This window comes from Heterocephalus glaber, unplaced genomic scaffold (assembly GCF_053883595.1).
Source record: "Heterocephalus glaber isolate CG9 unplaced genomic scaffold, H.glaber_assembly_v1.0 deba00001504, whole genome shotgun sequence".
Taxonomy (NCBI): Eukaryota; Metazoa; Chordata; class Mammalia; order Rodentia; family Bathyergidae; genus Heterocephalus; species Heterocephalus glaber.
This window is the reverse complement of record NW_028258324.1, coordinates 73,261,529-73,278,711: the sequence shown is the minus strand read 5'-3', so window position 1 is coordinate 73,278,711 and position 17,183 is coordinate 73,261,529. Positions and strand designations below refer to the sequence as shown.

General features: G+C 43.8%; 1 protein-coding gene across 2 annotated transcripts in view; it reads left to right on the top strand.

Annotated features, from left to right (window-relative positions):
• Positions 1-17,183, top strand: part of Sacm1l (SAC1 like phosphatidylinositide phosphatase) — a 53,460-nt gene that overhangs the window by 23,140 nt on the left and 13,137 nt on the right. For both annotated transcript variants that reach the window (XM_087186874.1, XM_004835043.4), the window contains 7 exons: positions 85-144; positions 1,315-1,348; positions 5,381-5,482; positions 6,617-6,702; positions 7,487-7,573; positions 8,158-8,226; positions 15,878-15,957. In XM_087186874.1, coding sequence (XP_087043000.1) covers positions 85-144; positions 1,315-1,348; positions 5,381-5,482; positions 6,617-6,702; positions 7,487-7,573; positions 8,158-8,226; positions 15,878-15,957 — 518 coding nt within the window. The remainder of the gene's footprint in view (positions 1-84; positions 145-1,314; positions 1,349-5,380; positions 5,483-6,616; positions 6,703-7,486; positions 7,574-8,157; positions 8,227-15,877; positions 15,958-17,183) is intronic.

The window sequence follows — 17,183 nt, the reverse complement described above, 5'->3', positions numbered from 1 at the left end:
CGATGGGCACAGCGCTGCGGGGGTTTTCTCCCTGAGAGGCTCAGTGTGGAGGAGATACTGGACTCAGTCTCACACTTCTCTCAGGCAGATCAGCGGTTCGTCTGGAACGGTCATCTTCTGAGAGAGCTGTCTGCGCAGCCGGAGGTAACGGACACGAGCGCCTGCTTGCTGTCCCTGCCCGAGTGTCAGGAGACTCCCTGGCCACCCGGGATCTGGATGAGAATTCTGATTCTGACCAGGTCGACCCCCACCCATCCCTGCAGGCTGAAGAAGCCTGATAGTTTACTGTGATCTCCTGTTATGTTAGCTTTCCATCACTGTGATGCAATTCCGGGAATATTACTTGGCTTCCAGCTTCCCAGGTTGCGGCTAGCTCCGTGCTTCTGGGCTGTGGCCCGGCAGCGCAGCATGGTAGAACAGAGCCGCTTGCCTCCTGGGGGATGGGAAGCCGAGAGAGGCCTGGCTCAGGTCCCAGTGTCTCCTCCAGGGCCCAGCCCGCAGGGACCCAGCTTTCCTCCACTCAGCCCCGCCTCCCAATAATGCTGCCTGGCTGGTGACCCAAAGCCGACACCTGTGGAAGCCTCACAGAAGGAAACATTGCTGAGCCTTGGTGCAGGGAAAATATGGTGCATTGAACCCAGGGAAATAGACTTGTGTGCTTTCTGTTTTGAGGGGAGCAGTACTGGAAACTGAACACTGGGCCCAGTGAGCTACATCCCTAGTCCCCTTTTTAAAAATTTTGAGACACAGTCTCATTGTGTTGCCCTGGCTGGCCTTGAACTTGTGACCCTCTTGCCCCAACCTCCCAAGTCGCCGGGATTACAGGCATGCACCAGCATATCCACCTATTGTCATTTGCTGTGATTTTTTTTTTTTTTGGAAAAGTCATTTGAGCTGTGATTAACATGGAAAATCCTTTCCTGGAAGGTATGAAGTGTTGTAGGCAAAGACCATGGAGGGAAGTAAACATTATGCAACCTTATGTGGTTTATTTAATTAGTGTTCCAAATTCTGAATATTCACACCCCAATGGTTACCCTGCATACTTAATGTAATGTTAGAAATACCTGTTTCTTTGTTTTGTTTTTTGGTACCAAGGATCGAAATCAGGACCTTGCATTTGCGAGGTAGGCACAATGCCACTGAGCTAAATCCCTGGCCAGAAATGTCTGTTTAAAAAGAAAAGTTTTGAGTAAGCTTACTACTTTGTTCTGTTTGTGTATTACTTCCCTATGTGTAATGTACTTATATACAGTGCTGCTGTATTTATTTATTTTAATGTATATTTATTCTAAATATGTGTCTTCATTTCAGGTCCATCGGTTTGCTCTTCCGGTGTTACATGGCTGTATCCTTACACGATATTATTCTTTAATTTCAAGCAGTCTTTCTCTTAATCTTGTAAGGCAGATGTAGACAGTCTCAAATACGGCATGAACAGAGTATTTGGGGTCAGTAGAAGTTGTTGCTGATAAAAGCATTAAACTTATTGATGTGAAATCTTAGCATACTGAATATAAGCAGCCATGTTTTGTTTTGTTTTATTTAAAAAATGAACTTTCAGACTAAATTATTGCCTAAACAGTTTTGAAGCTGGTGGTTTAAAGAAAAGGAATGTTATTTTGTGTCGGTCATCTACCCAAGAGTAGAGTGTATCTGGCTGTTTAAGGGAGACCTTCCCTTAGTCATTAAAAGGTTTTACTTGGGAACTCAGCAACTTGAAGAGAAGCACAGTTAGAAATTGTACTTGTCATTTGGAATAGTGATAGGAAAGTGAAGCTAGAGTACAAAGAATAGTGCTTGGAGAAAATCCAGTCCTAGTACAAGTACCGAATGAGTAACGATTACCTAATTGTAGGTTCATTTTAAAGACACAGTCACATCAGAGGTTTGTTAATAAAGGCCAGGAAGCTTTATTGGAGAGCTGGCTCTCAAAGAACAGGTCGGCATCTGCTGAGGAGAGCCTGTGATCAGGATCATCCCTCAGGACAGGAAAGGACAGGATCTCTTTCATCACGCAGCCCCAGAAGCTTGTGACACAATAATCGGATGGATGTGTTAATCGCTGTGCTATCGGGGTCTTATTAAATTATTATCCTGGTTCGGCTTAAAAGCAGGAGATAGCGGGAGTAGCGTGCTTTCGAGGGCATGAGAGTGAGAGAATCTGATAAAGCCTTGTTTCTTCTGCATCTGTCTCCCGCCTTTCCCGGAAGGTGTCCACAGCTCTTGAGGATAAAAGAACAAACATGATTAATGCTTAAAGGGTTGGGCCATTTGTTTTTGTTTTCAAAATGAGACAGTGAATAGGCAGTATCAAGTGAGGTTGCAAAACTACTTTTTCTAGACAGTTTTAGAAAGTTTACCTGTTAAGCTTCAAATTTAAAGCTTTAAGTGTGTTTTGTGCTTTTGTTGAATGTAGCTTGTTGACTAGAAAAGCAGCTCCATGTTTCATGTACACACAGCTCAGCAAGCTGAACCCAGGCAGCAGCGAGCCTGGAGTGAGCAGGAACAGGAAGAGCTGTGGTCAGGAAGCAGCTGTGCCCAGGTTGTTCAGAGCTTTGCAGGCCCTGGGAGGGAACGGGTGCTTTTACTTTAAAGATCTTGAGAAGCCAGAAAGAGTGGTGCACTCTGGGAGGCTGAAGCAGGGGGATCACAAGCTCAAGCCCAGCCAGGGTAATTTGCTTGATGACATCCTATCTCAGAATTGAAAAATACAAAAGAGGGGCTGGGGACTTAGCTCAGTGGTTCCGGCACCTGCCACACAAGGGCAAGGTCCCGAGTTCGATCCCCGGTACCAAAAAAATAAAAAAATAAAAATACAAAAGAGTTGGGTATATGACTCCGTGCAAAGGCCTGGGAACTGCAAAAATACAAAAACCTTGCAAGCGCAAGGTCCCAAGTTCGGTCCCCGGTACCAAAAAAAAAAAGAGAAGCTTTGGGGGAGATTTGAGTAGAGAGAGAATTAGCATAAGCCAGGTTCATACTGGGAGGCGGAGACTAAGGAAAGCGCAGCCAGGGCGACACTGGATGGTTAGGGGAGCTGCAGGTGTCCAGGCAGAGGTGCTTTGTGCCTGGGATGGAAGCACCGATGGCGGAGAGCTGCTCGGAGTGCAGAGGGCTCCTGAAGACGATGGTGCTCAGAGTCTGAAAGGGTCAGTGTGACCCAGTGAGGATGAGGGAACCAGAATGAGTGAGCAGAGGGCCAGGTTCTGGGATCGCTCTGCGAAACGAGGACAAACCAGCAGAGGCCAGCAGGAAAAGGAAGCCAGTCCACAGGGCGGTGTCTGAGAGCCGCAGGTGGGTTGAACGTGCTGCCTGCCGGGGAAGATGTTGTTCCTTCTCCTCTTCCCTTGTCCCCACCTGCGCAGGGGCAGACTGAAGTGTTCGCTGGTGCGCTGCCGAGGGAGGGAGCTGAGACCTGTGCATGGTGGGGGCCTGGCCCAGGGAGCAGGAGTCCGCGCAGCGTCGGTGCTGCTGCCCACGTGCTGTGGCAGGAGCGTGGAGGGGACTTCCATGCTTCTGTGGTGGACCAGGACGTGGGGTGACAGGAATGTTGGAGGTCGAGAATGTGTGAACCAGTGTCCGGAGAAGGAAAGTTAATCCCAGCACTCTGGGAGGCTGAGGCAGGAGGATAGTGACTTACCAGGTCCCTGTCTCTGGGATGGAGCTCAGTGCAGAGGCCTACGGTTTAACCCCAGCAGCACATGCACACACAGGTTATCTCCCTGTGACGGAAGTTAGTGTTTGTATTTTCCTCGTGTTCTGCATGCTCTTCAGAGTCTACCGTGTGTGTGCTTGTCCTGTAACCGGTGGAAGATGATCCATCCATACAGCAGGCGGCTGTCCTACTCATTTCTGTGACCTGGCTTAGAAGAGATAATTTGCCAGAGCCCATAAAGAGATCCCCTTGGAATCCCCTCTGGTGCTGTCAGGGAGCCAGTAGTGAGCCGACGACACCAGGTGAGCGAGGCGGAGTCCCCGGCCCTTGCAGCCGGTGTCCTTGGCACCACTGCTTGGCACTTACTTGGCGTTTCCTTGTGAATTTGCCATGTGTTAGAGCAAAGCCAAGCCCGAGTTCCACCAGCGAAGAGCTGGGTCTGTGCCAGTGTGGGCCCCAGTCCTGCGAGGAGGGACCTTCCTGCAGGCAGGGTGTCTGGGCACTCACAGGAGGGGGTGCATGTGTGTGAGCGCTGTGCGGCCACTGCAGTAACCTCCGAGGCAGCTTAGGTGCTTTCACGTCTCAGTCATGTGTGCTATAAGCTGGTGAGAGGGCAGTCTCTGCGAACCTGAGCTGAGGTGGCCGACTGGAGGGCCGAGGAGCAGGCGGGTTCGGGTGTTGGTACTGTTTGGGAGGGTCGTAGATACTCACTTTATATTGCATGCTTTATATTGGATGAATAAAATTACTGTATTAAGAAAAAGATGGTACATACAGACAGCAACCATAAGACAAACCAAACAAATGAGGAAGGGAGAGGATGGCCACTGAAACAGCAGAACAAACCCGCCCTCCTCTCATGGCCCTCCCCAGTCCGGCACACGTGAGGAAGCAGGCAGTGCCAGGTGTTGGCAGAGTGAGGAGCCAGAGGGACTCTGCCGTCTGGCGCTTGCTGTGACATCACATGATGGTGCTGGTCCTTGGACCACAGTGCTGCTGCTCAGGGCCAGGCCCACCTGTGTGTGCCGCCCACCTGCCCGCCTCTGATCCCTGGAGTCACGGCCTCCCTGTCTGTGGGCAGGAGAGCGGAGAAGCCGGACTCACACGGGAGTGGTGTGTGACACAGCAGCAGCAGAGCCTCAGGAACACAGTGGGGAAATAAAGGAAAGAGAACTATCATGGAAGAATCTCAAGCTGCTCAGATTAAACAGTAGCCTGCTTAGTAGCAAAGCTAGAAGCACAGGCAAGGACGCTGAGCAGAGGAGACGGCAGCTGCTGCTTGGAGGCGAGCAGAGGAGCCAGGTGCACACACAGTGGGTTTCAGGTTTCCTTCTCTGACTCCAGTCGTCCATACCCCTTCATTCTTAAAGGTTCGTCTATTTTAAATGTGTTTTCCATTCACAGTAGGTTCTGTAGAGATATGGTTAATGCTTTTAAAGAGAGGACCATGGAAAGGGGGAAACCGTGTTACTTACACTGTCCTGAAGTGCTTAGGCATTCTGCTCCCGTGGCACTGGAGGGATGCTCGCTTGACAAAACTTCCCAATTGAGAAGGTTACGGTGCTGCAGTCTTAGGAATATTCATGAAGAACCCTAAAGATGCTCATATTCTCTATCCTTTTTTTCTCTTAAAGATTCATTCTCATTAGGGTAAAAATTCAGATTGAATCTAGCAATAATACATGCACCTGTACATGCTATATTTTTCTTAACATGGTTCAGTTATTAACATGCACTCGTGTTCTATCAATGGGAAGTACTTCGATTGGATCCTCATCTCTAGGAGGAGTTGTTTCAGAGCTGGGGTGCGCTACTATGTCAGAGGTGAGGCTGCTTCCGGTGTGGGTCAGTACTGGGTCACATCTGTCACTGATTAACATTTGTCTTACAGTGACATGGCTGTCACCTTTCGTACTTTGTATTCATTATTATTTTATAGCCTCGCTAGATACTGATGTTGTGCCCATTGTAGCAGTTAGGCCTGGCTTGTGCAGTTACATTGCCAGTGGTGCTGTGACTCCCCCCAAGGCCGCTGTCTCAGTGCTCCACAGGGACCCAGGGTTTGCTGGGGGTCTGAGTCCTCAGGGGAGCTTGCAGATAGAAAGGGTGATAAATTTTTGGGACTTCACAATCCATCGATTTCCCTCTGATAATTTGGTAATTTGGATCAGTAACTAGCTTGAAAGTTGTTTTGATTTAGCAAACTTTTCTTTGTAAAAATAGATCATGTAAACAATCTCGTAAGGGAATCCTTCAGATATTGGAAAGGACTCACCAGCACCAAGTCTTTTTAAACACTTGAGAGCAGCGCTTTTCAGACTAGGTTTCGTGGGCATATTCCCGGAGTAATAGATGTTCTGAGACCACATACAGTTTTTTGATAACTAAAATTAAACATCTTCTAAACACCATTCGCATTATTATAAGTAAATACTATTTTGGGGGTTTGTTGTTTTTTTTTTTTGGTACCGGGGATCGGACTCAGGTCCTTGGGCTTGCGCAGCAGGCAGTGAAACCACTGAGCTAAATCCCCAGCCCTATAAGTAAATACTATTAACATAGTGGGCTACATACAGTTGCATTTAATATTGTGTTGTTATTAAGTGTGATAATTTTTTAACTTTCAAAATTATATTTTTCAAAGTAGGGTTATGGACATGTTTGGGAAGACTTTTTTATTTAAAAGGCACCTCAAGCTTAAGCCCTGTTTTAGAGGACGTTTATAAGAAATAGCAGCCAACTACACCTGTTTACTAGCAGCCCTCTAATGCTCCTGTAAGCCTGTTTAAATGAGTAAGGTTGCATTAGTTTTCTGGGCATGTACTATGCATTTGTTTGAATTTTAATTTTATAAGTACAGTACTTTTCCGTTAATCTGAACCAAGTTAACCTGAGTTAGTGAGTTTCTGGTGTTTCTTATGTACACAATCTAATTAACTTAATATTTTTTCAATTTAGGAATTGATTCTGAAGGCCATGCAGCTAACTTTGTAGAAACAGAGCAAATTGTGCACTATAATGGGAGCAGGGCTTCATTTGTACAGGTGAGTTAGTCCATCTGGTGGCTTTGTCTGCATGATCCTACTTTTCAGTCTTGTTTCCTTCCCTTCCTTTCTTAAATAATATCTTTGTCTACAGTGTGGAAAAGTCCACTCCAAAAAAGTCCACTGCCATTCATTAGTCTGGCACTGGCGGGCATTTCCTGCCCTTAAATTGAATCCCTAAAGGGGAGAGCAGGTATGAAGGCTGTGGAAATGTAGCCCTCCCCTGCTTAGCTCTGCAGAACTTCCAGGCCCACGGAGACAGGACGGGCTGATGCCATGCTTGGCTGTGCCTGCCTCGCACTTCCAGGAAGTACAGTAATACCTCTCCTTGGTTGCCCCCTTACGGACTCATAGGCACTTCCTGCTCTGGTGTTCATGGCCAAAATGCTCATATGTTCGTAAAGGTATTCCTTTGAGAATGAGAAGCAATTTTCTAATTTTTCATACCACTAAATTACAATAGATAATACAGTGGTACCTCGGTTTACCAACTTAATTTGTTTCACAATTCTGGGGGAGGGTGGCTGCGCTTGTGTTTGTGTGGGGAAGAGGGCCGTGGTCCTGTCTGTCACCCGATGCGGAGTTGGAGAACAGGAAAAGTTCTTTCTGAGCCTATTACCATAAAACACGAACCTTAAAAGTAGGTACATATGTACTCTTTCAGAGCGTGTAGTTTGTTTTGTTTTTTTTTCATTGTGACCATTAATATCTGTACTGCTGACAGTAAGTTCAGAAAAACAAAATTTATTTGGGTTTCTTTTCACGTTTCTCTTTTTTCTTTTAGACTCGAGGATCAATACCTGTTTTCTGGTCCCAAAGACCAAACCTCAAGTACAAACCACTGCCACAGATCAACAAAGTAGCAAATCATGTGTGTATCTTCCCTGCCGTTTTCACTGGCTAAAAATAGAACCCAGGCGTGTTAGTTTGTGCACAGGACATGTGTTTGTTCGGGCCTTCTCCTGGGTTCTACCCACTGTGAGCCTTTAATCCCAAATTCTACATAGCTGGCAGTTTAGAAGTGTGGAGAGAGGCTGATGGAGTGGGGCGGCAGGCGCAGATTTGAGAGGGCCTCAGGCAGGCCCGCAACTTTACGCTGTCATTAGAGTGCTTCATATATTCCATATTGTAGCTCAGAGGGAAATGGCTTTTCGTTACTGTTTGCTACATGGTATTAGACTACATAGAAGACATGATTCCTACCTGATACCGTTCTTTTTAAAGAGAAAGGGTTGGTTTGGCTTATGGTTCATAGAGGTTTTAGTCCATAATTGGCTGGCTCCCAGGCACGATGGCAGAAGGGCAGCAGTCCATGGCGACAGGAAGCAGCAAAAGCAACAAGAGCCTAACACCATTCTTTTAAGTACAGAAATAGGACATGTGGGGCATACTTTTACAAATGTTGTAAATATTCCTATAATATAAAAAGTAAATAATATCCTTTTCCTGTTCTAGATGGATGGCTTCCAAAGGCATTTTGATTCACAAGTAATTATTTATGGAAAACAAGTCATAATCAATCTGGTATGTTTCTTGCATGTTTCTTGGGAGGGGAACTAAAAAACCTTTTTAAATTAACAGAAAATTTACTGTTTTAAGGATTTTTAAGTTTGCAATTCAGTGATGTTAAGTATTTCACAATGTGCATCGTCATCAGCACTTTCTGCTGTTTCTGCAACTCTACCCAGGAACAGCAAGTTGCCGGCATCACCCTCCCACCAGCCCAGTTCTGCTTCTTAGCTCTGAATTTTGCCTGTCTTAGGTTCCCACAAAATTGAAATAACAAAATGTGCCCTTTTGTATTGTGCTTATTTCACTGGGTGTGATGTTTTAGAGATTTCTCCGTGTTTAGATTCCATTCCTTTTTAAACACAAGTGATTTTCTAGTGTAAGTACAGCACTGTTTTGTTTCTTCATTTAGTGGTTGACAGAGATTTGGGTTATTTCCAGCTTTGGGTTCTGTGAGTCCTGCTGCCGTGAAAACTGACGCGCAGGTATCCATTGAGTCCTGCCTTGACTTCATTGAGGTTTATATGTCAAAGTGGAATTGCTGGGTCATATGGCGATTCTGTGTTCAATGCCTTGAGGAACCACTCTGCTGTTTTCTACAGCGGTTGCCTTATTTTAATTTATTTTATCTTACTTTTTGAGACAAGATCTTGCTATGTAGTTCAGTTCACTATGTAGCCCAGGCTGGCCTTAAACTTTCAGAGATCCTCTTGCCTCAGCCTCCTAAGTGCTGAGCTCACAGGTATGGATCACTATGCCGGCTCTGGTTGCCCCATTTTACATTCCCACTAGAAAGGGACCAGTCAGTGTTCGAGTTTCTCTAGCCTGTTCAACACTTGTTATTTTGTTCATATGTTCTGTTTTTGTCTTGGAATTTGGAATTGAACCCAGGGCATTATCTGCACTGAGCTCTTTCTCCCTCCCTTTCTCTCTTTCATTTTTTAAAATTTGAAGACAGGTCATGCTAAGTTGCCTAGCCTGGCCCCAAACTTGTGATCCATTTGGCACAGGCTGGAATTACAGGAGTGCACCGCCACACCTGGCTTGCTTTTGTGGTGTTGTTAAAAGCAACACTGCTTGGTGTGGAGCAGCGTCTTGTAGTTTTGGGTCACATTTCTCTAATGGCTAGTGACAATAAGCATCTTTTTTTGTTGTTTTTTTTTTGTTTTGCTTTTGGTACTGGGGATCGAACTCGGGACCTTGCGCTTGCGAGGCAGGCGCCGGAACCACTGAGCTAAATCCCCGGCCCTGACAATAAGCATCTTATCGTGTGTGCCCATTTGTGTATTCTTTTGGAAAAATTTTTTATCCAGATTTTTAAAACTTATTTATCCCATTCCCCCCTCAAGCCCCTTCCCCTCCCCTTGTCTCTATTTTTTCCTTCTATTTTCACTTTTTTCTTGTCCTTTCCTTTCTCCCTCCCTCCTCCCTTATTCCCCTTCCCATTTGAACACTTTCTTTCTGTTTCCCAGTATCCATTATACATCTCAGTCCTTATTTACACATTCAGTTTCTCGTACCAGAGAAACAATGTGGTATTTAAACATGAGTGTCTGATTTATTGCACTTGAGTATGGTCTCAAGGTCCATCCTTTTAGGTATAAATGTCTGAAGCTCATCCTTCTTTATGGCAGACTAGTACTCCATTGTATATAAAAACCACATCTACTTTATCCACTCATCAGTTGATGGGCATTTCCAAGATTTAGCTGTTACAAACTGTGCCGCTATAAACATGGGTCTGCATATGTCACTGTGGTATGATGCTTTTAATTCTTTCAGGAAGATACCAAAAAGAGGAATAACTGGGTTGAATGGAACCTCCAGTTTTAGTTCTTTGAGAAATCTCCACACTGATTTCCTCAGTGGTTGCACCAGTCTGCACTCCCACCAACAGTGGAGAAGCGTTCCTTTTCCCCATGGCCCTGCCGGGATTTGTTATTAGTTGACTTCTTGATAGCAGCCATTGTTTCCAGAGTGAGATGGAATCTCAGCATTGTTTCAATTTTCATCTCAAATGACCAGTGATGTTGAACATTTTTTCATATATTTATTTGCTCTTTCTAAATTCTTTATCTGAGAAAGGTCTTTTTTATTTCAGATGCCCATTTTTGTAATGGGTTTTTTTAATTTGGGAGGTTTGGTTTTTTGAGTTCTTTATATATTCTAGATAGTAGTCCTTTATCTGAATAGCGGTAAAATTTTTTCCCAGTCTGTGAATTGTATCTTCACTCTGTTGGTGGTTTCTCTTGCTGTACAAAAGCCTTTTAATGAGATGAGGTCCTAGTTGTTGATTCTTTGTAGTGTTTCCTGTGCAGTCTGGGTTTTGTTTATGAAGTCTTTGCCTACTCTTGTGTCCTCAAGCGTTCTTCCAGCAGATTTAGTGTGTCTGTTTTAATATTTAGATCTTTGATTCATTTCAATTTTAGGTTAGTGCATGGTGAAAGATACAGGTCAATCTTTGGCTTGTGGAAAACCCAATTTTTTACTTAAGCCTTTTCCCCAATTTTAACCAGACGGCTTGTTTTCTGTTGTGTTTCTGTAATTCTTTGAGTATTCTGCGTATTAAGCCCTTATCAGTGCTTTGCAGATATGTTCTCCTGTTCTTTACGTGTCTTTTCACCTTTGATAATATCCTTTGATACACAAAGGTTTCAATTTATTTTTGGTACCAGGAATCGAACTCAGGACCTTGTGCTTTCGAGGCAGGTGGTGGCACCACTGAGCTAAATCCTCGGCCTGCTTTTGTTACTTGTGGTCTTGGTGCCATATCCAAGAACTTCACTGCCAAATACAACATCATTAAGAGTTACTTCTGTATTTTCTTGTAAGAGTTTTATAGTTTTAAGTCTTACATTTAGTTCTTTGATCCATTTTGAGTTAATTTTGCATCTGGTGTATGGTACGGGTCCAGCTTCATTCTTTTCCATGTCTATATCCTATTTTCCCAGTACCATTTGTCAAAAAGGCTGTTGCTTTTATTGAATGGTCTTGGCATCCATGCCAAAAAATGAGTTGGACATATACATAAGGGTTAATTTTGGGCCCTGTCCTTGTCCCTGTATGATATTTTAATTGCTGTGGCTTCTCTATAGTAAATTTTTGTTTGTTTGTTTGTGGTTTTTTGGTTGTTTCGTTTTGGGTTCTTTGGGGCTGGTATCGAACTCTGGACCTTGCACTTGTCAGGCAGATGCACCACCACTGAGCTACCTCCCTAGCCCTCTGTTACAAGTTTTGAAATGAGTAAGTAAGAGACGTCCCTCCAACTTCTTCCTTCTCTTTTCAACATTGTTTTGGCTATTTTGAGTCCCTTGAAACTCCATTTGAGTTTTAGGAGGGTTTTTTATTTCTGCAAAAAGTGCCATTGAGGTTTTAATGAAGATTGCACTGAATCTGCAGATCACTTTTGGTGGCCTTGTCATCTGAGCAATTTTAAGTCTGTGACTCCATGAACACAAATGTCTTTCAACTTTTTATGTCTTTTACATTTTTTTAGTGAACATGTTTTTCCTGTCCTGATTATTTATTATTTATTCCTACTGAATTTTCCTGAGTATTCTTTTTGATACTCTTGTAAATGAAACTGTTTCTTAACTTCCTTTTTGAATTTTTTATTGTTATTATATAGAAATTAACTGATTACTTTTGTGTGCTGCACCTTTGCTGAATTATCTCTGACAGCTTTTTTTGTGGATATTTTAAGGGTCTTTTACATAAAAGATCATAGGTTAGGGCCGAGGATTTAGCTCAGTGGCACTGCGCCTGCCTCACAAGTGCAAGGTCCTGAATTTGATCCCCAGTACTGAGGGGGAAAAGAAATCATGGGGCAGGGTTAGTGCTCTCCCTCAGTTTTATTTTTTTATTTTTATTTTTTATTTTTGGTACCAGAGATCAAACTCAGGACCTTGCACTTACAAGGCAGGTGCATTGCCACTGAGCTAAATCCCCAGCCCCTCTCCCTCATTTTTTTTTTTTTTGCTTAAATTCTTTTATTGGTACATTTTAGGTATACAATACATTTACATTTATCATTGGGTTGGGATCTTGTACCTGTACATGATGCATCTAGTTCTTATTTTTTCCCCATTCCCTGTGCTCCCTTCACCCCCTCCACCCTTCCATATTTACAAAGACTTTGTTTCTGTTTTTTCTTTTTCTCATAATTTTTCCTTTCCCTTCTTTCCTTTCCCCTTCCCCTGCTGTCACCCCTACCCCTTTGAACCTTTTCTTCCCATTTCAAAGTATCAATTATTAATTTTAATCATTTTCATCCTTATTTACACTTTCAGTTTCTCACACTAGAGAAGCTATTCGGTATTTACACATGTGTGTCCTATTTATTTCACTTAAGAGGATGGCCTCAATGTACATCCATTTAGCTATGTCTCTAGTTTCTCGTTCTTTATGGCTGAGTAGTACTTCATTTTATAAAAAAAACCAAAAAAACCACATCTTCTTTATCCAGTCTCCATTTGATGGGCACTTGGGCTGTTTCCAAGCTTTATCTATTACAAACTGTGCAGCTATAAACATGGGTGCACATATATTGCTGTGGTATGATTCTTTTAATTCTTTTGGGAAGATACCCAGCAGGGGGATAGCTGGGTCAATTGGGACCTCTAGTCCTAGTTCTTTGAGGTATCTCCATACTGATTTCCACAGTGGTTGCACCAGTCTGCACTCCCACCAACAATGGAAAAGGGTTCCTTTCTCCCCACACCCCCGCCAGCATTTGTTATTGGTTGATTTCTTGATAGCAGCCATTCTTTCTGGGATGAGGTGGAATCTCAGTGTTGTTTTCATCTGCATCTTTCGAATAACCAGTGATGTTGAACATTTTTTCATATGTTTATTTGCTGCTTTTACTTCTTTGTCTGAAAAATGTCTGTTCATTTCAGATGCCCATTTTTGAATAGGGTCTTTGAATTTGGGGGGTCTGATTTTTTAAAAGTTCTTTATATATTCTAGATAGTAGACCTTTGTCTGAGGTACAGCTGCTAAAAATTTTTTCCCACATTTTCGGTTGTCTCTTAGCTCTGTTGGTGGTTTCTCCTGCAGGTCAGAAGATTTTTAATAAGATCAGATCCCAGTTGTTGATTCTTTGTGCTAGTTCCCATGCTTACTGAGGTTTTGTTCATAAAGTCTTTTCCTATGCCAGTGTCTTTAAGAGTTCTACCTAACTTATCTTCCATCAAATTTAATGTTTCTGTCTTAATATTTAGATCTTTAATCCACTTCGATCTTAGTTTAGTGCAAGGTGATAGATACGGGTCTAGTTTTAATCTTTGGCAGGTTGAAATCCAGTTTTTCAACACTATTTATTAAATAGGCTATCTTTCCTCCAATGATCACCCTCATTTTTAAAGGGCAGTTTTACCAAATATAGAATTGTTGGTTGAGATTTTTTCCCAGCTTTTTTTTTTTCTTCAGTTCCTGGGGATTGAACCCAGGACCATATGCATTCCGGTCAAGTACTCTACTACAAGCCACATCCCCAGGCTCATCCCCAGCTTGCTAAGTGTGTCATTCCATAGGCTTCTGGCCTTTCAGATTTCTGATGCAAAATCAAAGATAACTATATTAGGCCTCCCTTGTGGGTGGTGAGTCTCTTCTCTCTATGCTTTTAGCTATGTAATTATAATGTTTTTGGTTTCAGTTTTTTGAGTTTATCCTTCTTGAAATACAGCGCACTTCTTGCACTTGAAGATTCATAACTTTCATCAAATTTGGAAAGTTTTGGGCCACTTTTTCATTCAGATCATCTCTCTGCTCCCCTTTTTCCTCCTAGCTTGGAGATGTCCCAGAAGTCTGCTAACCTTGTTCACTTCTCTTCATTCTGTTTTCTTTTTGCCTCATACATGCCAGACAAGTGATGCGCCACTGAGCTACATCTCCAGGCCTTGTTCTTTTTGCTTTTCCTCAGTTTGATTTCAGGTTTTATGTCTTGAAGATCACAGATTCTTTTCCTGCCTATTCAGGTCTGCTGTTGGTCTCTTACTGAAGTTTTCAGGTTTTTTAATTTTAATTTTTATTTTATTTTATGTTTTGGTCCTGGGGATCAAACTTGGGTCCTTGCGCTTTTGCAGCAGGCGGCAAAACCACTGAGCTAAATTCCCAGCCCTTCAGTTTATTTTAGTTTTTGTACTTTTCATCTCTAACCTGTCGTTTGGTCCCTTTGAGTAATTTCTATCTCTTTGTTGATACTTTGATTTTGTTTATATATCGTCTCCTAATTTCCCTTAGTTCTTTGTCTATATTTTCCTGTAGCTCATTGAGGATATTTAAGATCATTGTTTTAAAGTCATTGTGTAGTAAGCCTAATGTCTTCGTTTCCTCAGGGACAGCTCTGTCTATTGATTTTCCGTTGGATGAACAGTATTTTCCTGATTCTTTTTGTGCCTGTGATTTTTGTTTTGTTTTGTTTTTTTGGATTTTTGAGACAGAGTCTCACTTTGTAGTTCAGGCTGGCCCTGAACTCACTATAATAGCCCAGGCTGGCCTCGAATTCAGTGATCTTCTTGCCTCAGCCTCCTGAGGCCTGGGATTACAGGTTCGACACCATGCCTGGCTTGCGATTTTTTTTTAAATGGTATATTTGATTATTATAATATGATAATTCTGAAAATCAAGAGTTCTCCCTTCCCCCAGGGTTTGTTGTATTTTTTGTTTTGTTTTGCTTTTGATTGTTGAAGACTATAGGAATCTATTGGTTGGGAGGCTTTTCCAGACAACTATGGCAAACACTATTTACTTCTTTTCTTTTGCTATGGTTAGCTAATGTTTTTGACAGATTTATTGAATTCTAGAAATTAAAACACTAGCAAAGTGAACAAAACACAGATGAGAGCACAGTACCGTTTCCCATTCTTTGCAGGCTGTCTTGGCTGGCAAGGTCCTTCACTGGTCAGCCAGGGTCACTGCAAGGAGCAGCCTGCTGGGAAGGTTTTTCTGTGCATGCATCCTCCCTGGGTATGTGGGTGGCCTTCAAAACTCCTCCCCATACAAGCCGCTCCTGAGAGTCTGTTTTCCGAAGAGTAGCACCCAGCACCCTTTGCAGGTTCTGGATCGCCTGTGCATGTCTGCATCCAGAGTCTCTTCCACAGGCGTCTGGTGGTCCGAAGTCCTCTTGTGGCTCCTGTGAGCAGTGTCGGGGGTTTCCCCACCTGTGTTCAGTCTTTCAAGACAGAGATGAGTGAGTTGGTCCTTTGGGTTAGAGGAGAGGGGCACAGACAAGGCCTGGTCTGCTTCCCCTTGCTCCACGATCGGAGCAGAGCTAAGATTTCTGCCATCTTCTTGGAAGGAGTGGGGAAGGGAGAATGAGTGAAAATTCCAGAGCGCTCGCCTGCTGTTGGGAAGGTGGCTTTCTCTTGATTGGCTGTCTAATTGGCTGCTGTAGACCTTTGGTTTTTTCCATAGTTCCTACAGAATTGGTTCAGATAGTTCTGGTTTGTGTTGTACTTTGATTGAGGTGGTGTCCTGCTCCTTCATCCAGGCTGGCCTTGACTTGCACTGTCTCTGCCCGGGCCTCCCAGGTAGCTGTGCATAGGTTTGCCCCTTCCCGCTTTGCCAGAATAAACCTTGGAGCATCTGCACGCTCTTTGCTTGGTTTCGCTCACTCCCTCTCTTGAAATAAACTGAAAGCCGTGCTGTTTTGGATTTTTTACAGGTAAACCAGAAGGGCTCAGAGAAGCCACTTGAACAGGCATTTGCAACCATGGTGTCTTCCTTGGGCAACGGGATGATCAGGTACCCTGCTAGGCGTGTGTTGCATTTCTTTTCCGGTCAGATGTTTACTTGCATGCATACACGAGTGTGTAGAGCTCACTACACCAGCGTCTGCTTGCACTCATTTCAATACCAGACCAAAGCATGATTTGGTTGTTGTTGTTGGTTTGATATTTCCACTGACAGAATTCATGTTGCAGAGTAACTCTTGAGTTTAGTCCCTGGTGAAAATCTCCCCTCGGGCTGGGGATTTAGCTCAGTGGTTCTGCTGCCTACCTCAAAAGCGCAAGGACCCGAGTTTGATCCCTGGTACCAGAAAAGAAGAAAATCCCCCCTCAAGGCTTTCTGTCCCTGTGGCTTCGTGAGCAGTGGGCATCAGACTGGCATGGCGGCATGGTGGCCTCTGTGATGCCGACTCCCACACGGGCTGGAGCAGGGAGCTCTCCCTGGTAGCCTTACCTGGAGCAGCTCTCTGCCCATCCTGTAGTTCACCAGGCAGCAGTTGCAAACACTGTGTACCCCAAGTCAGAGGTGTAAAGTAATGGGGAAAAGGAGTAACTGTGGTAGGAATGGCATGGGCATTTGGGGACTCCGCAGTGGTCCTGGCTTGAACATACACAAAGATGAACAGTAGACTTCTTGGAGATGATGCAGTCTTTCTAGCCCTATTGAGAAGCTCCAGCTAATTCCTTGGATCCTCACTGCATCCACACATGCACTTCTGCCGGGGCCCACACATACTATGGGAGACTCAGAAGGGATTTCCCACCAGCCTGTGCCTGAGACTTTAGAGGAACTAAACTGGGCCTGGACCATCAAATCTGGGAGATCCGATCCTTAGGGCTGGAGTCCAGCTTGTGTGTGCTGGAGAAAGTTTGCCCCTTGACCCCTCTGTGTCCCCTCAGTTCAGGACCTGTACCACAGAGGGCCTGTGTAGGTACTCTGCTTCCAGAGCGCTGCTGACTAAGAACTCAAGGCCTAAATTAGAGCCTGAAGTTATGATGCTCTTGGGAATGTGGAGGTCACTTATTAAAAAGTGAGTGACCAAAGCTAATGTATTTTCCCTCTGTGAGTTCTAAAGACCACTAGAAAAGGGATTTTAATAAAAAATGCACTTGGATTTTTTAACTTAATATAAATTCTGGCCAGGGAAAATAACCAGCAAGTTGGGTTTAAAGTCAAATGGTAGATTTATTATTGTCCCTGAGACAGCCATTGTACTGTTTAGCTTTTAGCTTTTGAAGTTG